We start from the raw sequence: 19,426 nt of genomic DNA, 5'->3' as shown, positions 1-19,426 counted from the left end.
AAAAAAAAAAAAAAAAAAATCAACAGAACCTTTTCCATCATAATACATTATAGTACTTAGAAAACTAAAACACAAGTCTATCTTTGCCTAGGCTAAAAGAAAGGAAAATAGAGCCAAGTACCTGAAGTTCCTACCTGCAATTCTAGCTACTAGGAGGGCTGAGAGCCAAAGGACCAAATTCAAAGCCAGCCCATGCAGAAGAATTTTGAGACACTTTAAAAATAACTAGCAATAAACAGGAGTAGAAGTATGGTGCAAGTGGTAGAATGCTGCTAGCCTAGCAAGAATGAGGCCTTGAGTTCAAACTCCAGTACTGCTTTAAAAAAAAAAAAAAGGCGCTGGTGACTCATGTGTGTAATCCTAGCTACTCAGGAGGCTGAGATCTGGGGATCGCAGTTCAAAGCCAGCCCGGGCAAGAAAGTCAGTGAGACTCTTCTCCAATAAACCATTGGAAAACCGGAAGTGGCACTGTGGCTCAAGTGGTAGAGGGCTCACCTTGAGCTGAAGAGCTGAGGGACAGTGCCCAAGCCCAGAGTTCAAGCCCCACGACCGACCAAAAAAAAAAGAAAAAGCAATTGTGTTTATAAATTTTGGGCTTACTTGGTATGCTACTTCATATAAACAGCCATCCTTTCCAGCCAAGAAAATTCTGCCATTATCCGTGGAGGTTATTGTCAAAAGGTAAGTATTATCCGTGGGAAGAGAATATAAAGGATCTGGAAGCAACTGCATTCCACCACACATACTGTCATTAAGAATTCCAGAACCTATTTTTAAAGAAAAAATACAAAAGTCAGTTGCTCTGCTTTTAAAAGTTTAAAATGCTCTTTCTACTATCTTTATATTTGAATTCCTGAATTCTCTCAAAAATATCTACCTACTTTTAAAACTGTATAGCACAGTAGAGAGACTCAACAAATGGGACTACCTTAAAATAAGAGGTTTCTGCACAGTTAACGACATAGCTACCAAACTAGCAGCAATATATCACACAAAGGCTTAATATTCATTTTATACAGGGAACTCAAGAAACTAATCCCTCACAAATCTAACAAACCAATCATTAAATGGACAAGGGAACTAAAAAAAGACTTCTCAGGAGAAGAGATAAAAATGGCAAAAAAACACATGAGAAAATGTTCATCATCCCTGGCCATAAAGGAAATGCAAATAAAAACAATCCTAAGATACCACCTTACTCCAGTCAGAATGCAGTAAATTCACATTCTAAATTCAGCCAACAACAAATGCTGGAGGGGTGCGGAGAAAGAGGAACCCTACTGCATTGCTGGTGGGAATGTACACCAAAACAACCACTTTGGAAAGCAGTCTGGAGATACCTCAGAAAGCTAAATATAGACCTCCCCTCTGACCCAGCCATACTATTTCTAGGCATCTGCCATGAGCAACAGGAACCAGGATACAAGAACACATGCACCCCCATGTTCATTGCTGCACTCTTCACAATATCAAGATATGGAAACAACCCAGATGTCCCACTACAGATGAATGGATCCAAAAATTGTGATACCTACATACAATGGAATATTATACAGCCATTAAAAAGGACAAAACAATGGCATTTGCAGGGAAATAGATGGAATTAGAACAAATCATTTTGAACGAGGTAAGCCAAGATCAAAGAGATAAATGACACGTAGTCTCCCTGATATGTGGATGTTAAATCCAAAATGCAAGGAGATATGACACAGTAAACAGGACTCAAGAAACAAAGGATTCTACTTAATTAGCCATATCTTTTCTAAATGACTCCATGTTCTTGACCACATAATGTGTTTATATGTGTGTGTGTGTGTGTGTGTGCATATATATATATATATATATATATATATGCACATCTGAGGAAAGCTAGGAGGAGGGCACAGAATCAGAAGGAAACGGGAAAATATACAACAGAGGGGCCCATCAGCTGCACTGGACATTGATAAAAATGAACTAAACTACTCAAGGGCAACATGGGAGGGAGGGAATGAGAGGGAATGAGAGAATAGCTTACACTAAGCAAAAGGAAAGAAATGTACATATCACCCAATGTGGAAGAAAATAGTTGTATTGTCAAAGCTCATAGAATTCACCAACTTTATAGACCATGATAATGACTATTTGTAAAGGTTAAAATGTGTTTATGACTTTAAGTATCACTAGCTCACAATGCCGTGAAATTTATGTAATCACTTAATCTCAGTAAAAATTATTTTAAAAAACTGTATAATACAAAACTTTTGCTACAGGGTACAGGTGGCTTAGCTGTAGAGAGCTGGGCCTCAGATGTGCAAAGGTCTGAATCTGATCTCCAATACCACAAAATCAGTCAGCACCAACAGTGTGTATATGTGCACATGTGTGCATGTGTTTTCTACCAGGGATATAGTTCAACAGTAGTATACTCGTCTAACATGTGTAAGACCTGAGACCTGACATATAGAACCCAAAAAAAGTACCCTAAATCATTAAATTTTGGTAGAGTCTGAGAATTTGTTAGAAATAATGATTAACTTAGCCACTGGAACTCAATAGTTCAGATTAATTTTTAATTACAATGCTAACTGGCCAATATGTGGTTATTTTGAAAAATACAACATGTAGGTTGCCATACCTGAAAAAAATACAACACATACCTGTTTGCAAATTAGCATAGCTGAGTCCAAGAATCACTATATCCACAGGGGTCGCCAATACTAAGAGGTACCGTACATGAGGTTGAAAAATGCCTAAGGCAAACACATGGGAAAAATTACTTTCTGAAAAGCAGCCAGCATTTCGGTATGGTTTTATCATCAAACTACTAATGACACTTTATGAAATGTCTAAATCTAGATAAGTCATTCTAATATTAAACTACCACTGTCTGACCATTTAAGTAAACAGTAGCAAAAATAACCACCATTAAGAAATAATCAGTTCAGAAGAGCTGAGGGACAGCGCCCAGGCCCAGAGTTCAAGCCCCACGGCCGACCAAAAAAAAAAAAAAGAGAAAGAAAAATAAAGAAATAATCAGTTCAGGGCTAGGAAGGTGGCTCAGTGGTAGAGCTCTTGCCTTGCATGCCTGAGGCCCTGGGTTCGATTCCTCAGCACCACATAAGCAGAAAAAGCTGGAAGTGGCGCTGTGACTCTAGTGGTAGAGCGCTAGCCTTGAGCTAGAGACTGTGAGAGCTAAGGGACAGTGCCCAGGCCCAGAGTTCAGGCCCCATGACCAGCCAAAAAAAAAGAAAGAAAGAAAAGAAAAGAAATAATCAGTTCAGCTGGGCGCCTGTGGCTCATGCCTGTAATCCTAGCTGTAATCTCAGGAGGCTGAGATCTGAGGATCAAGGTTCAAAGCCAGTTCAAAGTCAGCCCTGGCAGGAAAGGCTGTGAAACTCTTATCTCCAATAAACCACTCAAAAACCAGAAGTGGCGCTGTGGCTCACAGGGTAGAATACTTGCCTTGAGCTGAAGAGCACAAGGACAGCGCCCAAGTCCAGAGTTCAAGCCCCACAACCCACCAAAAAAAAAAAAAAAAGAAAGAGAAAGAAGCAGTTCAATATTTAATTACTTAAAATCTGTGTTACAATACAAATTCATTAATTTTATTAAAATAGTTGCATTTGTACATCTGTGCTCAGGAGCATTATTCACAATCTCTTTATAGATGACTAAAACAATGTGGCATATCCATGTAGAGGAATATTATTCTGTCCTAAAAGAGTAAGTGCTCATTGGGTGCTTGTGGCTCACGCCTATAATCTGAGAATCTGAGGATTGTAGTTCAAAGCCAGCTTAGGCAGGAAAGACCATGAGACTCTTATCTACAATTAACTAGTAAGAAAAAGCTGGAAGTGGCTCAAATGGTAGAGTGCTAGCCTTGAGTAAAAGAAGCACAGGGACAGTGGCCAGGCCCTGAATGTAAGCCCTAGGACTGGCAAAAAAAAAAAAAAAGTAATTTCTCAGCCAATGGCTGGTGGGTCATGCCTGTAATCCTAGTTACTAAGAAGGCAGAGATCTAAGGATTGCAGTTCAAAGCCAGCCCAGGTAGGGAAGTCCATGAGACTCTTATCTCCAATTTTCTCCAGAAAAAAACAGAAGTGGTGCTGTGGCCAAGTGGTAGACTGCTAGCCTTGAGCAAAAGGAGTTCAGGGACAGCACCCAGGCCCCAAACTCAAGCCCCACAACTGTCACAAAAAAAAAAAAAATTAATTTTATTTAGGACTGGACATGAGATAAATTTTTTTTCTTATTACCTCATGTAGTAAGGTGTATTCAAAAATGTATTTCAAATTAAACCAATTCATTCTTCTTGTCAGTAACTCTACATCTGGCATTATAAAGTTGATGCTATAAGTTAAACAGTGCTTGTATCTCCTCTAGGGCTTATTCTGAATGCTGTTCTCACATCCATGTGCTATCAAGACTAACAAAATGCTAAGATACAGACTTTAGATAGATTAAGAACAAGCATTAAAAAAGAACAAAAATAAATTTAAGAATTATATACAGAGAGATGGGTAACAATGTCAGAAAAAAATTATATACAATAAAAAGACAAATACATCATTACTGAGAATAGTTAAGTGTTCCTAATCATTTTATGTATTTCCTACAATTCAGAATAAAACTTTAATGGGATCTTGCCCATGTAATTGTAACTCCTCTGTATGGTATTCTCACAATAAAAAAAAAAAAAAAGAAACTCACTGAAAAAAAATAAACAAATAAATAAAATGTAAAAAAACTTTAATGGGAAACTCAACTACTTAACATGTATTACTATTCAGTCCTAAAACATTTTGGAGTCTCTGTGTATAGAAAATTAATTTCATCCTTGTATTTTTATTTCTTACCAGCTTTTGGTTTCACAAGCCCCACAGCAAGAATAGTCTCACTAAGTCCGTCAAAATAGGCAAGATCTCCTCTGTCAGTAATAGAAGAAAAATATTTTATACATGTAAAGACAGGTCTTATTATGCTTTTTATTAATTGTAACTAGATATAGGATATAATGAAAACTATGATGCAAACTAAACTAGTTGAGGACTAGGACCCAGGAACACAGGCTTACTTAAGTCTAAACATGAATGAGAAAGAACAACAGGTAAAGCTGTACCACATTCCAAATGTCTCTACTACCTAGGCTATGAGCACAATGACAACCAAGTAACATCATCCAATAGCTGGAGCACTGGGGCAAGAGTGTAAATTAATGACCTTGAGAGATCTCCAAAGAGCTCTGTTGCTCTTTTTGCTATATGAAGATAAGTGAGCTCTCAATAGACAGCATGTCTGTCAGTGTCTTGATCTTAGATTCTGAACCTTCAGAGATGTGAAAAGTGAATTTCTATGATTCATAAGTTGTCAAGTCCCTATTTTATGGAAGCAGATTTCACTAAGACATAATAAATAAAATTTTTGGACTGCTTGTTCCATCTAGGCAGGACTATTCTTATTCAGAACTACTTCTAGCAGAGCAGTGTGAAATATATGATGGGAAAATAGTATTGGTGAAATGAATGTAACTCAAGGGTACTCAAGGAACACTAACTGCAGGAAGCAATAAAAATTATATAAATTCCAATCACACTAAAGCAAACCAGCCTTAAATACGTACCCATCCTCATAGTTCCACATAAATATGTCACTGTCAATTGTAAGCCAAGCTCTGCTGATGGGAGGGAAAACACCCATCATGCAGTTACATTGCATATCTGAGGTAGTATACATGTAAGGTAGAATTTTTCTTAAATTTATTTCAGTAGCTTTTGACTTAAAAGAATTGCTTTAAGAATTAAAAAGTAATAATAAACTGGGAGCTGGAAGTATAGCCAATGGTAAAAGTCTTGGCTAGCATACATAAGACCCTGGATTAGGCCCCTTGAATAATTGTCTAATTATGTAGCTGGAGTATGTCTATGTGCGACTATGACTTGTTCACTCTATAAAAATAATAGTAATAAAATTAGCTGGGCACCAGTATGAGGATCGCAGTTCGAGGCAAGCCTAGGCATCAAAGTCTGTGAGCCTTTTTTTTTTGACAGTCCTGTGGCTTGAACTCATGCCTGGACACGGTCCCTGAGCTTCTTTTGCTTAAAGCTAGCATTCTATCACTTGAGCCACAGCACCATTTCCATCTTTTTCTCTTTCGTGGTACTGATATAAATAGAACCCAGGGCTTCATGCATGCTAGGCAAGCACTCTACCAGTAAGCCACATTCCTAGCCGTGTGAGACTCTTATCTCTGATTAACCACGAGAAAATTGGAAGTGGCACGGTGGCTCAAAGTGGGAGAGTGAAAAAGCTCAGGAACAGCACCCAAGCCCCGAGTTTAAGCCCCATAATCCACAAAAAAAAAAAGAAGAATAAACTACTCAGGTATTAAATTTATCTTAAATAAGACTCATGTGAATTATAGACATTAATTAAACAGAAACAATATTTATGATAAAATACCAATTTTTAACATTTATCAAATAGTTAAGTACAAAGTAGTAGGATACGGCCAAACTGTTCAACAAGTTCTGGTGGGAGAGGAACTCTTCGGATAGAGCTGATCTCTGGAAGGTTGGGTACTGACAGCAAACCAGGACCTTGTAAAGGATAATCCATATCTGACATGCCAGAAACAGTGGGATTGCCTACAAAAAGCAAGCATACATTTAAAATCATCAACTGTATTTAGAGAAGCATTATAAGCCACAGGCACAAAAATAAATATTTAAAATTTGCACATGTAATAGTCCTAAAACTATAAACAGAATAAAGGAGCTCCAGTCTGACTTTAAGTCCTCTGAGAAATGTCATTATTAAGAAGGGAACAGTTAGCCAGGCACTGGAGGCTCATGCCTGTAATCCTAGCTACTCAGGAGGCTGAGATCTGAGGATCATGGTTCAAAGCCAGCCCGGGCAGGAAAGTCCATGAGACTCTTTTTTTTAGAATCTGTAGAAATTATTCATCACAATCAGTTGTTTGATTCATGCTATTCATTGAATTCATCACACAGACACAGATACTGCACAATATCCATATTTAGCCCAAGTGCCTTCCTTCTGAGGCTTATTTATATGTTTTCATATGCCACAGCACATCATTTAAATAATGGATATTTTCAATGTCAATTCCTTTGTTGACTTTCTCAATATCTTCTGCAGACATCTTCATAACTCCAACACATAAAGCATGCTGTTTTCCTTCTGCCATGATTGCAACAATGGTATCTACTGCAGCAGGGTAAAGCTTAGCTCCAGGAGAACTTAAGCCTGGACACATGATATTTGCTCCACTGAGTACAAATTTGATGGCTCCTTTGTCAACCTGCTGGTGTGGCAGGATAAAAGGATATTTGTGAAGTAACCTTAGGGTTGGATAAAAAGGCCCTTCTCTTTGTCTAAAAAACAGTAATTCTCCATTTACTGTTAGGATTTCTATATGCTTATGGCATCGAACAATTCTGACAGGATCTTTCTTACGCATGATTTGATTAAGCTATGGCTCAGTACCTGGAAATGGCTCTATCAATTGGTTCTTTTTTTTTTGGGTGGGGGGGCTGGTCATGAGGCCTGAACTCTGGGCACTGTCCCTCAGCTCTTCAGCTAGCACTCTACCACTTGAGCCACAGTGCCACTTCAGGCTTTTTTTCTTTTTGCTTATGTGGTGCTGAGGAATAGAACCCAGGGCCTCAGGCATGCAAGGCAAGCACGCTACCACTGAGCCACCTTCCCAGCTCCTAAACAAAGGCAAATTTTGGGTATTTTATTTAAACCTAAAAAAATTTTTAATGGAATATTGCACATGAAGTAGAAACACAAAGGGTGCAATTAGTAGCTTGAATGAGGATGGAAATGATTAAGGAAACTTTCAGAAAACCTAAAGGATTTTCACTGAGAGTCTGGGAAAATTTGTCAGGCAGAGAAGTACATGCTAGAAATGATAAGCAGGGGCTTCTTTCAGAACACATGCTAAATTCAATATAAGAAAACCAAAGGGGCTGGGAAGGTGGCTCAGTGGTAGAGTGCTTGCCTTGCATGCATGGGGCCCTGGGTTCGATTCCTCAGCACCACATAAACAGAAAAGGCTGTAAGTGGCACTGTAGCTAAAGTGGCAGAGTGCTAGCCTTGATCTGAAGAGCTCAGGGACAGTGCCCAGGCCTAGAGTTCAAGCCCCACGACCGACCAAGAAAACCAAAGGATTGAGGACATAAGAGAAGGAAAAGATTAGCTCTAAGAGAAAGTGTGTAAGAAGAGATTATATACTTAAGAACAGAACCAAAATATATGGACTTCTTTTCAAATTTAGAGGACAAAGTGAGATGACAGTTGCTAATAGAACAAACAGACTTTTATAGAGCAAGCCAACTTGTAAGCAGCTGTCAGGTGCAAATATCTTTATTTCTACCATTTCTGCTGTAGTTTCTTAAGGAATTATTAGTGTTCTTTTTAATTTCCATTGTACAGATTATCCTGTCCTTTGGTTCCTGCTAAACAGAAATCGCATCTATATCTCTTATACCTTTCTCTGATTTCCATCTCATAAAAGATTCAGTCTCTAGCAAAGAATGCAAATCCTTTAGCCTCGAGGAATTGTTTATAGTCTAAAACCTTCGAAGGAATTACTTCGCAGTCACGGGTCTTTCATTAACACAATCACTTTGCCCTCTCTGTATTTATTTCTCCGTTCTCTTCCTTATTCCACTAGATTATGTTAACACCTCTCAGAATCTTCTACATATAGTACTGTCTACATATAACAAACCGTATCTTCGAGAAAACATGGTAGATTTTCAAATTAACTTCGCTTGCTATTCGATGTTACTCAAGCATTAACAGAACAATGTACAGAGACATGACCAGTACTTGGCAGCAGCAAGAGAGGCTCATGAGGGTTAGATTTTGGCCTCTTTGTTGCTCCAACTGAGAATCTGTTCAAAAAGATGAAAATGAGCATGGGGGGAAGCGAAAGGAGCTGTTTGTTGTCCTTTGAAATGCAACGAACCGCGCTCTCCGTCTCAGAGGGTTCTCACGGGGGTCAACTCTGGGGATAAAGACCAAGTTGAAAAATCAGGCCAGAATCCTTTCGGCCGAGCAAGTAGGGGCACCCAATGGGCACCGATCACTCACTTGGGGCAGGCACCGTCAGCAGCTCCGAAAGGTCCGGGTACATGCGGTCTTCTTGCAACTGACGATCGATCAGCCGCCCGGCATTTTCCAGAGCTTCCTGCAGAGACGCGGCCGATGTAGAGGCTGTCATTGCTGCGCCCAGCAAAGACGACGGCATCTCCGAAGTCGGAGACCCTGGAGTCTGGAAATAATTGAAAGGCAAGGAGAAATGTGAGGAAGCCCAAGACGCTAGCTCAAACCCGCGGCCTAGGGCGCGCGCGCGCCAAACGAGCGTCCCGGCGCCTCGTCAAGACGCACTTCCGGCTCCCGGGTCTGAGGACGGGAAGCCGCCGGTTTGCTAGCGGGAAAGCGGAAGTTATTGAGGCTCTGGACGTTAGGGGTGGGGCGAAGCTGGAGGTGAGGCTTGGTGGGCGGGGAACCGGGGAGGTAGTCGTGGGAAGGATGGAAGGGGTGGAGAGGGAAGGGTAAGGCTAGGGAGATTAGGAGATGCAGGGGAAGCTAAGGGTTAGGATGGACGGTAGGCAGGACCGGAGGGAGGGAAGGGAAGAGAACCCGGGAGGTGGGGGTGAGGGAGTGTGGCAGGTTCTGGAAGGTTTTCGCACGTGCTGGCCCTGGGCCCGAGCTTCCCAAGTTAGAATTCCACAACTCCCAACTGTTGAGCCAGAGTACATACGTTGGTTACCTTGGTACTCTTAGCTTCACTGTGCGTGTGTGTGTGCGTGTTTGTGTGTGGGGGGAGCATAGTTAGGATCTGGTAGCTTATGACATACAGGTTATAAGTGAACAGTGGAATAAGTTGAAACTTACTAGGCTTTCTTTACATATTGCTGTTGGCTTTGTAAATTATTACTGTGAAATATTAAGTGATCGATGCAGTATTCGCTGCATATCGATGAATTACTTCATACTTTTTCTGTTTCTCTCATTGCACAGAGGCCAGACTTCGGTTTCATTTTTGTGTATTTACTTTGTGTCAAACACACTGCCATAAAGCCTGTTGCTGAGACTATCAAACTACTACAAAAGTTCCTCTCAGGGTAGCCAACAAGCAAAACAAATATATCACTAGGAACTGGCATAAGAATGTAAGCCTGTGGCAGCATGGGAATTGGAGGCTAGCCTGGACTACATTGTGTGGACATATCTCAAAAATAAAGGGAAAAAATTTTAAGTAAAAGGTAACACTATGTATTTTTACTTGTTTTTGCCACTAATGGATTTGAATGGAGGAATTTATACTTGCTCTTCTTGACACTGCACCAAAACTTTATAAGTGATAGTTTCTTTTTGTTGTTTTTTTTTTAAAGACAAGATCTCTGTGTGTAGCTCAAGTAGGTCTTCAAGAAAATGTTGCTGCCTCCATATCCTGATCGCTGGGATTAGAAGCATGCACCACTATACCAAGTTCACAAATGGTAGTTTCTTAAAGTTAATTACACCATGGAATTCAAAACATTAGATTTTTTTCCCTTGTTGAAGTATTATTTAGAAAATAGATTAAGCTCACGGGCACTCAAGTAGGTCTGCAGGCCACGTAACAAACACACAGTGTTTCTATGTTTTGATTATTGAATAAATCCCCTTCACATCCCCCCAAAATATTAACATTTCCACTACTCTTAACAGCTATTATGAAATTGTTTCATATGCACACAAACAGATCAAAACAAGGGCCTTGTCAATGCTAGTAAATATTATACAACCAAAATATTTCCTCCCTCCCAACCCTTATTAGTTTACTTTTTTGTACTTTATCAAATTGAAATCCATCTTGTTCTTTGACTCAAGTCTTTTATTCTTGCATGGTTCTGTAACAATATCTTGATCATTTGGGAGATCAAGTTTACTGAGCTATATATAACTTCCAATCTTGACATTTTATCAGGCAATAGAAAAAATATACCATAAATATCACTACCTACATCATTGAAATTTTTTTTTAAGTATTGGAAGACTTTATGGTAGGCATTACAAGTTTTCAAAGTTCATGTATTTTCCCCCTTCTTTTTGTGGCTCTACTGAAACTTGAAGTCAGGGTCTTTTGCTCTTGTTTGGCTTTTTCATTCAAGGCTGGCACTACCACTTGTACCACAGCTCCACTCTGTCTTTTTGTTGGATAATTGGAGATAAGAGTTTCTGGGTTTCTCTTCTAGGCTGTCTTTGACTCACCATCCTCAGATCTCAGATTCCTGAGTAGTTGGGGTTAGAGAACAGAAAATTGGGAATCTGGCTTCCAAGTTTTTCTTGAAAACTGTATCTTCTGCCACAACTTGATGCTTTCCTAAAAGTGATAAAATTTCCTCAGATCTCAACTTCTTGAGTAGCTAAAGTTTTTCTATTGATTTTCAAAAATCAGAATATATGTATGTGTGTCAGAATAATCATTTGTAAACCAACATTACAGGTAAAATTTTTTTTTCATGAAAGATCTAATCCAGATTATAAGTGCCTTTTTTAAAATGACTACAATAGGCCGGGCGCTGGTGGCTCACGCCTGTAATCCTAGCTACTCAGGAGGCTGAGATCTGAGGATCGGGTTCAAAGCCAGCCTGGGCAGGAGAGACCGTGAGACTCCTATCTCCAATAAACCACCAGAAAACCGGAAGTGGCGCTGTAGCTCAAGTGGTAGAGCGCTCGCCTTGAGCTGAAGAGCTGAGTGAGGGACAGCGCCCAGGCCCAGAGTTCAGGCCCCATGACCGGACCCAAAAAAAAAAAAAAAAGAAAAAAACAGGTGACTATTATCTCAGTTAACCACCAAGCAGCCAGAAAATACTGTGGCTCAAGTGGTAAGGAATTAGTCTTGAGCACAACAGCTCAGGGACAGCGCCTAAACCCTGAGTTCAAACCCACTGACAGGCAGAAAGAAAACTAATGTATTATCTCAAGATTTACCTACAACTTTTGACCATTGAAGAGATGAAATAAATGTGAGCTTGAGGCGATGGAATAGATAAGCTGTGTTTATAAAGTTCTGTTCCTGTACCTGCTTATTTATACTCATGTAAGAGCTATTGGTATTAATAGTTGGGTAAATGTGAAATGAATTAGACTTAATTATTAATGTATACATTGACTTTTTTGGGGGGGTACAGTCGTGGGGCCCAAACTTTGGGCCTGGGCACTATCCCTCAGCTCTTCAGCTCAAGGCTAGCGCTCTACCACTTGAGCCACAGCGCCACTTCTGGCTTTTTTTCTTTTTGCTTATGTGGTGCTGAGGAATCGAACCCAGGGCCTCAGGCATGCCACTTTCCCAGCCCTACATTGACTTTTGTGGTTAATCTCTTGAAATGAAATCAAACTTTGTTGTCTGAAAACAGCATATTGCACATAAGTAACTTTTTACCTTTAAAATTGCTTTCCTTCTTTGATTCACTCATTTAAGGAAGACTGATATGTAGCCAAACATTTTGCTATTGCAGTGACTTAGTCAAATAGAAGGGGACATAACTTAGTTGGAGAAAAGTCTGTACATATTTACTAGAATAAATGAAGTTTACTATGACACGAGTGATTAGTAGGGTAAAATCAAGAAAATAGAGATTGGTGAAGAGATGTTTCAGTATACCTTGTTCTAAAGCAGCTTAAGGTAAGAAAAGGCTGGTATTGTAGGGAATAAAAAGATAAAACCATAAAAGGTTTGGAAGTTATGCTAATAGTTTTGGTTTTTGTTTGTAGTTTTGATGCTTGGGATTCAACAGAGTTGTATTCATGCAGGTGGCTTCAAACTTTAAGTCTCCTGAGACTTATGACCTCCAGAGAGAGAGAGACAATCCATTGAGGCACAGTGAAAGTGGACAAAAGTTTATTTACACACAAATACACCAGAAAGAGGTCTTGAGACTACCTTGTCCTGGGCTAGATACCCAGAACCAAGAACAGCCTCAACTACTGAACCTCCAAGCCTGCAATAGGCAGTCCTGACCCCCTGACCTTTAGTAGTTGGTCTGCAAATCTCCAAACCTCTGACCTCCAAAGCTCCAAAGTCCAAGGGGAAGGTTTTTTCCCTTTCTTCCCTTCCTCCTTCTCTGCAGGCCTTTCCACTTTCCACAGGTCTGCTCTGCTCTGGGAGGATGGTCCCAAATGGCCTCCAGAGGCGGCCCCGGATGACCTCAAACGCAGCCCCAAATGGCCCCTTCGAGGAGGCCCCGAATGGCTTCCTCTCGAGGCTTGCCCTGCCCTCCACAGGCCTTCCTGCTCCGCTCCGGTAGGCTTTCCCTCCTGCCGACTCTTCTTCCACTCCTACTACTCTCCTTCCTCTGCATTAACTCCGCACTAACCTCCCTTCAACCTCCCCTCAGGACTCCCAGTCACCTCCAGGCTGTTTTCCTCTGGACTGCTCCTGGTATCCTGGTCTCCTCCAGTCTCCTCCGGCCTCCCCCCTCCTCAGGAGTCCAGGTGTCTTCCGGACTCCTCTCTCCTCCCTCCCGACCGTTTTCCCCCTAACCTCTCCTAACCTCCCCTCAGGACTCAGGTTTTTCTCCTACTCTCCCCGGGCCTCGGAGCAGGCCACCTATATATGCCCTGACAGGCTGCACCCCCCCACTAATGGTTTCAAACCCCCATTCATGCTCCTCCCCCAAGCTGCTCCTGTCCAATCCCAATATGCAGCTAACCATGTGGGGCTCAACGCCCCCCCCTCCAATAGCACACCCGCCCCTTTCCGTGGCATGGCACGCCCCTCTAGAGGTGCCCCATGAGGTCTGCCTCTTGATGCCCCGCCCCCTCCAGCAGGCCTGGGGCCCCATGGGTTATTACACTGATAGCTATGATTACAGGCATGAGCCACTGGCACCAGGACATAGGTTGCTAGTTTTCCTAGGTTCACCAAGGATATGCCTAATGTCGGTGGCTCACTCCTATAATTCTAGCGACTCGGGAGCCTGAGATCTGAAGATTGTGGTTTGAAATCAGGCCTGGCAGGAAAGCCCATGAATCTCTTATCAGCATTTAACCAGCAAAATGCCAGAAGTGGAGTTGTGGCTCAAGTAACAGTGTGCCAGCCTTGAGTGAAAAAGCAGGGATGGTGCTCAGGCATGGAATTCAAGCCCCAGTACTTGCACAAATTATGACCTCCAAAGCTGGAGACAATCCATCGAGGCACGGTTAAAGGAGACAAAAAATTTTATTCACACTATTCACACCAGAAGGGGGGCTAGATCCTGGGCTAGATTCCCAGAACCAAGAGCAGCCTCCACCACAGAACCTCCATGCCTCTAATGGGCAGCCCCGACCGTTATCAGTCGGTCTGCAAACCTCCAACCCCAGACCTCCAAAGCTCAAAGCTCCAAATGTCCAAAGGGGAAGGCTTTTCCTTTCTTTCTTTCCTTCTTCTCTGCAGGCTTCTCCACTCTCCACAGGCCTGCCCTGCTCTGCTCCCGCAGGCTTTCCCCTCCTGCTGTCTCTGTCTCTCCACTCCCACTTTGCCTACATATAGGCTGCGCCCCTCCCGCACTCCAATGGGACTAAGGGTTTTATCTGTCTAAATGGTTTCCAACTGCCATTTATGTCCCTCCCCCAAGCTGCCCATTGTTCAATCACTTCTGGACCACTTGCCATGTGGGGCTCGACGCCCCACCCCCTCCAGCAGCACACCCCGCCCCCTTTCCATGGCATGCTCTGCCCCTCCAGGGCATACCTGGTGGGACCATTTCAGCCTCTTGATGCTCCGTTCCCTCTTCCCCTCCAAGCGGGCCTGGCCACCGGGCCAAGCTGATTATCAGGGCCCCCCTGCTTATTACAGCACACACGGACACATACAAATCAAAACCAGCATAAACTGGAATTGTAGTAGATCTGTGAATTAAATGTTTTGGATATTTTGCTATACAAACAATGATTGCTAAGTCAGTGGCAATCTTTAGTTATTAGCAGGTGCTACTGAGAGTTTTATGACTAGTCGCTTGGCTACTCAGGTCTTTTTGGTTTCCTCCTGAGAGCGCTGGAGATTCTTAAAATCTCGTCCTTAAAATATACTCAATAAAGAAGTGGTGCTGTGTCTCAAATGGTAGAGCACTAGCCTGGAGCTGAAGAGCTGAGGGACAGCGCCCAAGCCCAGAGTTCAAGCCCCAAGACTAACAAAACCCAAACCCAAAACCGAAAAAAAACCAAAACCCACATACTTATGGCTGGGAATGTGTCTTACTGGTAGAGTGTTTGCCTAGGATGCATGAAGCTCTGTGTTAAATTCCTCAGTACCCCAAAAACAGAGAAAGCCCAAAGTGGAGCTGTTCCTCAAGTGGTAGAGTGCTAGCCTTGTGCAAAAGAAGCTCAGACAGTGCGTAGGCTCTGAGTTCAAGCCCTAGGACTGGCAAAACCAAACCAAACCAAAAAAAGCTCAATAAGTAGACACTGTGGGAATGTCATTATAAAGAAGGACAAAAAGGGAAAAATCTCTTTAGAATTGTAGAACTATCGCCTTGGCAGAGAAAGTACCTTAAAAACGCAAGGATTTAGAGAAAATGCAGTTTAGTTTTCTCTCTACTGGATTGAATTGGGAGGCCTGGGCGGCCTCGCTAGCACTTCCCCGCCAAACCGCTAGGGCGGCGCCCTTCCGGAAGCCTCAGTTTCTTTCGCGGAGGGCGCCGTTCTTGGCGGGACGCCGACGCTCAGCGGCGACACTTCCGTTCAGGTTTGCCGGGAAGCTGAAGCTGTGGTGTGCACTGCTTTTGCTGGGCGTTCCGCACTCCCGAGAGTCATGGAGCCGCCGGCGTCCGGCGAAGGTAGGTTCTCCTTGAGCTGAGCCCCGCGGGCGGGCCGTGCGTGGCGGAGCCGAGACGCCGCACTAACGGATGCTCTTTCCTTGTCTTGATAGTGCCGGGTTCGGACGCGTCGGGGCCCGACCCGCAGCTGGCCGTCACCATGGGCTTCACGGGGTTCGGTGAGTGGTGGACCCTTTGGCGAGGTTTAGGCGCCGGCGGGAGCCCGGGGTGACTTAACTGCACCTGCTGACCCATCCGCATCGCTCTAGCTGCGCGTAAACCTTGTAGTTCTTACCTGTAGTTCCTATCTGTTGAAGCCAATTCACTTAGGGGACACTTTGAGACCAGGATTGATTGCTTTGAGTCCTCGAAGAGGTGGTCCTTTTGCTACAAATGATCCCTGGAGGGAGAAGGGGGGGGGATGGAGATGGAGAAGCCAAGAGAAGGAATCTGTCTCTGTGCTCAATACGGTTTGTTACAGGGTGAGGTATTTTTCTTTCTGGCTGTCTCTTAGCGCCTTAGGATATTTGGATTACTCTCATCTTCCCTCCTTCAGTTTCAAACCATCTGAGCTGCGTTAAATCGTTCTCATGCTCTGAATCTGTGTGACTTCTGCTATAATAATTAAGTTCTCTGATTAGAATGGGCCAACTAATGTAGTCTTCATATTTTAAACTACAAAGTTCCTGTTCCATGTAGTGGAACTTTTTATTTTTTCAGGCCTCAGGCCTTAAGGTAGGGATATCCTCTATTCTGCTTAGTTAAGGTACTAGGGTTGTTTAAAGGGGTGGGGATTTAGATAAATTGGAAAACGATAAGAAGGTTGATTGGGAAAAAAAAGGAAGTTGGTTGGTCACTGGAATAGTTTAAGCACTACTAATTAAAAAATTATAAATTTGGGATTGGGAATGTGACTTAGTGGTAGAGTGCTTACCTAGCATGCATAAAGCCCTGGGTTCGATTTCTCTGTACCACATAAACAGAAAAGGCTGGAAGTGGTGCTGTGGCTCAATTGGTAGAGTGCTAGCCTTGAGCAAAAGAAGCTCAGAGACAGTGCCCAGGCCCTGAATTCAAGACCCAGGATTGGCAAAAATAAAAAATAAAAAAATCTGATATGTAATTTTTTTTTCCTTCGGTTGTGGGGCTTGAACTCTGGACCTGGGTGCTATCCCAGACCTCTTCAGCTTAAGGTCAGAGCTCTACCACTTGAGCCACAGTGCCACTTCCGGCTTTCTGGTGGTTAATTGGAGATAAGAGTCTCATATACATTCGTGCCCGGGCTGGTTTTGATGGGGATCCTCAGATCTTAGACTCCTGAGTAGCTAAGATTACAGGCAGCCACCAGTGCCAGGCTTGAATTTGTAACTTTGAGCGACTCAAAAAGTTTTGAATTTCAGACAGCTATGTACCATTGTGGTATCAAACTCAGCGGCCTGAGGCAAGGTTGTTGTGAGTACACAGCCATCCTGGGCCTCATAGCAAAATGATTGTCTTAAAACCAAAAGAGTTAGAAATGTTAGAATTTATAGGTAGAAACTTCTTGAATAGAGTCCCAGGGGCACAACAGCTAGGATGAGAATTGACAAGTAAGTGAGTTCTCATCAAAATGAGTTCTGCACAGTTAAGGACATAATTACTAAACTAGAAAGACAGCCAAACAACTGAAAATGATCCTTACCAGCAATATATTAGACAAAAACCTAATATCCAATACTTACAAGAAGCTCAAGAAACTAACCCTTTCCAAACCTAATAGACCAATCACTAAATAGACAAGGGAGCTAAAGAGACACTTCTTAGAAGAGGAAGTAAGAATGGCAAAGAAACACATAAGGAAATGCTCATCATCCCTGGCCATAAAGGAAATGTAAATCAAAACAATTCTTAGATTTCATCTCATCCCAGTAGGATTGGCCAACGTTGTGAATTCAAACAAGAACAAATGTTGGTGGTGATATGGGGAAAAAGGAACCCTACTGCACTTCTGTGGGAATATAAACTAGTCTAATCATTCTAGAAAATGTCTGGAGATTCCTCAATAAACTAAACATAGACCTTCCCTGTGACCCAGCCATACCATTCCTGGGTATCTACCCTGAACATAATAAGGAAACCTGCACATCTATGTTCATTGCTGCACTGTTCACAATAGCCAAGATATGGAAACAGCCCAGATGCCCCACAATAGATGAGTGGATCCAAAAAATGTGGTACCTGTATACAATGGAATTTTATACATCCATTTAGAAGAAAAAAATGTCATTTGCAGGGAAATGGATGGAACTAGAACAAATCATGAGGTAAGCCAAGCTCAGAGAGACAAACAGCACATGTTCTCTCTGATAAGTGGAAGTTAGATCTAAAATGACAAATTACACAGGATTCTAGATACTTACAATGAGACCAATAGAGGATACTCTTAGGAGAGAAACACAAAGGCACAATGCCTAAATGCCTCTTCAGATTTATATAAAGTTATATATATATATACTAAAATGAATTCCAAGATATAGAAATGAAAGACTTTTTTTTTTAGTTTTTGATGATTCTGTCTTTACCTTTTGTCTGGTGTATTCACATATTTATCTTTAGGAGAGTGGGGTGGAGGGCATAGAACTCAAGGGAAAAAGGGTGAAAATGGGCAGCAATGGAGCTTACTGGACATAGGAGGGAGAGACTGAGAGAATGAGGGAATAGAAGACACTATGAAAGGAAGTGTAGTCATTACCTGACTCATGTAATTCTTTTTTTTTTTTTTGCTACTTGAATCACTTTTACTGACATAATATCCTCACCAGGATTCTACCACTTCTAACCAAACTTCAACATGAAATTCAGAGGAGACAAGACAAAGCACATCCAAACTCCTACACCTGTATATTCTAGAGACAGCTTGATGGCTTGATTATGTCTTCTTCCCACAGCAGGACTCAAGTTAAATCATACCATTTTCTCCTCCATCCATATCACTATTCATGTCCGTCTCACCACCACTATGTGCTTCTGGGGCCTTTGATGACTTACTTGATTTCCTTATGGAAATCACTGACACAGGGCTTATCTATTTTCTACTCAATTGGCTCTCAAGATATATTCTGGTGAATTCCAGGAGCTTCTCAGTAGTGACTCCAGAGTGTGACTCATGTAATTCTAATCCATCTGTACATCACCTCTATATTAACAATAAATTAATTAAAATTTTTGGATTTCAGTAAAAAAAAAAATCTGTGTAAATATTCCCAAATGCAAACATTTCTGAAATCTGCTTGTTTTGGTATTAAGCATTTTGGGTAAGGAATATTCAGCCAATACTTAGTAATGAGAATGTCATAAAAATTCTCTGTAATCTCTGCTTTCTTCCTTAGTATTTTATGATTATCTTGAAGAATGTTATAAAATTGGCAAATGGAGTAGTCTTACATTAGTTGTTAAGTATTGCATATCTAAAGATTTTTGTCGGGCTGGGAAGGTGGCTCAGTGGTAGAGCGCTTGCCTTGCATGCCTGAGGCCCTGAGTTCCATTCCTCAGCACCACGTAAGCAAAAAGAAAAAAGCCGGAAGTGGCGCTGTGGCTCAAGTGGTAGAGCGCTAGCCTTGAGCTGAAGAGCTGAGGGACAGCGCCCA

At 42.0% G+C, this 19,426-nt stretch overlaps 3 protein-coding genes across 3 annotated transcripts in view; 1 reads left to right on the top strand and 2 right to left on the bottom strand.

The window, feature by feature from the left end:
* Nup155 (nucleoporin 155kDa) overlaps window positions 1-9,378 on the bottom strand; it is a 76,477-nt gene extending 67,099 nt beyond the window's left edge. Inside the window, exons 1-6 of the mRNA XM_013018522.1 lie at window positions 9,106-9,378; window positions 6,489-6,626; window positions 5,603-5,699; window positions 4,839-4,909; window positions 2,640-2,732; window positions 447-767 (exon numbers count right to left, since the gene is read on the bottom strand). Of these exons, the coding sequence (XP_012873976.1) occupies window positions 447-767; window positions 2,640-2,732; window positions 4,839-4,909; window positions 5,603-5,699; window positions 6,489-6,626; window positions 9,106-9,262 (877 nt within the window). The 5' untranslated portion in view covers window positions 9,263-9,378. The remainder of the gene's footprint in view (window positions 1-446; window positions 768-2,639; window positions 2,733-4,838; window positions 4,910-5,602; window positions 5,700-6,488; window positions 6,627-9,105) is intronic.
* LOC105987386 (malignant T-cell-amplified sequence 1-like) lies at window positions 6,993-7,510 on the bottom strand. The gene has a single exon (XM_013018640.1). It carries the CDS (start codon window positions 7,460-7,462, stop codon window positions 7,046-7,048), a length of 417 nt encoding a protein of 138 aa, XP_012874094.1. The 5' UTR covers window positions 7,463-7,510; the 3' UTR covers window positions 6,993-7,045.
* A 6,359-nt stretch (window positions 9,379-15,737) lies between the features above and the next one.
* The window catches only part of Wdr70 (WD repeat domain 70), a 223,620-nt gene continuing 219,931 nt past the window's right edge, over window positions 15,738-19,426 (top strand). The window contains exons 1-2 of the mRNA XM_013018678.1: window positions 15,738-15,824; window positions 15,917-15,986. Of these exons, the coding sequence (XP_012874132.1) occupies window positions 15,800-15,824; window positions 15,917-15,986 (95 nt within the window). The 5' untranslated portion in view covers window positions 15,738-15,799. The remainder of the gene's footprint in view (window positions 15,825-15,916; window positions 15,987-19,426) is intronic.

Source organism: Dipodomys ordii, unplaced genomic scaffold (genome assembly GCF_000151885.1).
Source record: "Dipodomys ordii isolate 6190 unplaced genomic scaffold, Dord_2.0 Scaffold41, whole genome shotgun sequence".
Classification (NCBI taxonomy): domain Eukaryota; kingdom Metazoa; phylum Chordata; class Mammalia; order Rodentia; family Heteromyidae; genus Dipodomys; species Dipodomys ordii.
Note: the sequence above shows the minus strand (reverse complement) of the source record. Positions and strands in the feature narration are given on the sequence as shown.

Coding starts and splice junctions, on each gene's coding strand:
- LOC105987386 (XM_013018640.1), bottom strand. CDS start 7,462: ATGCGTAAGAAAGATCCTGTCAGAATTGTTCGATGCCATAAGCATATA.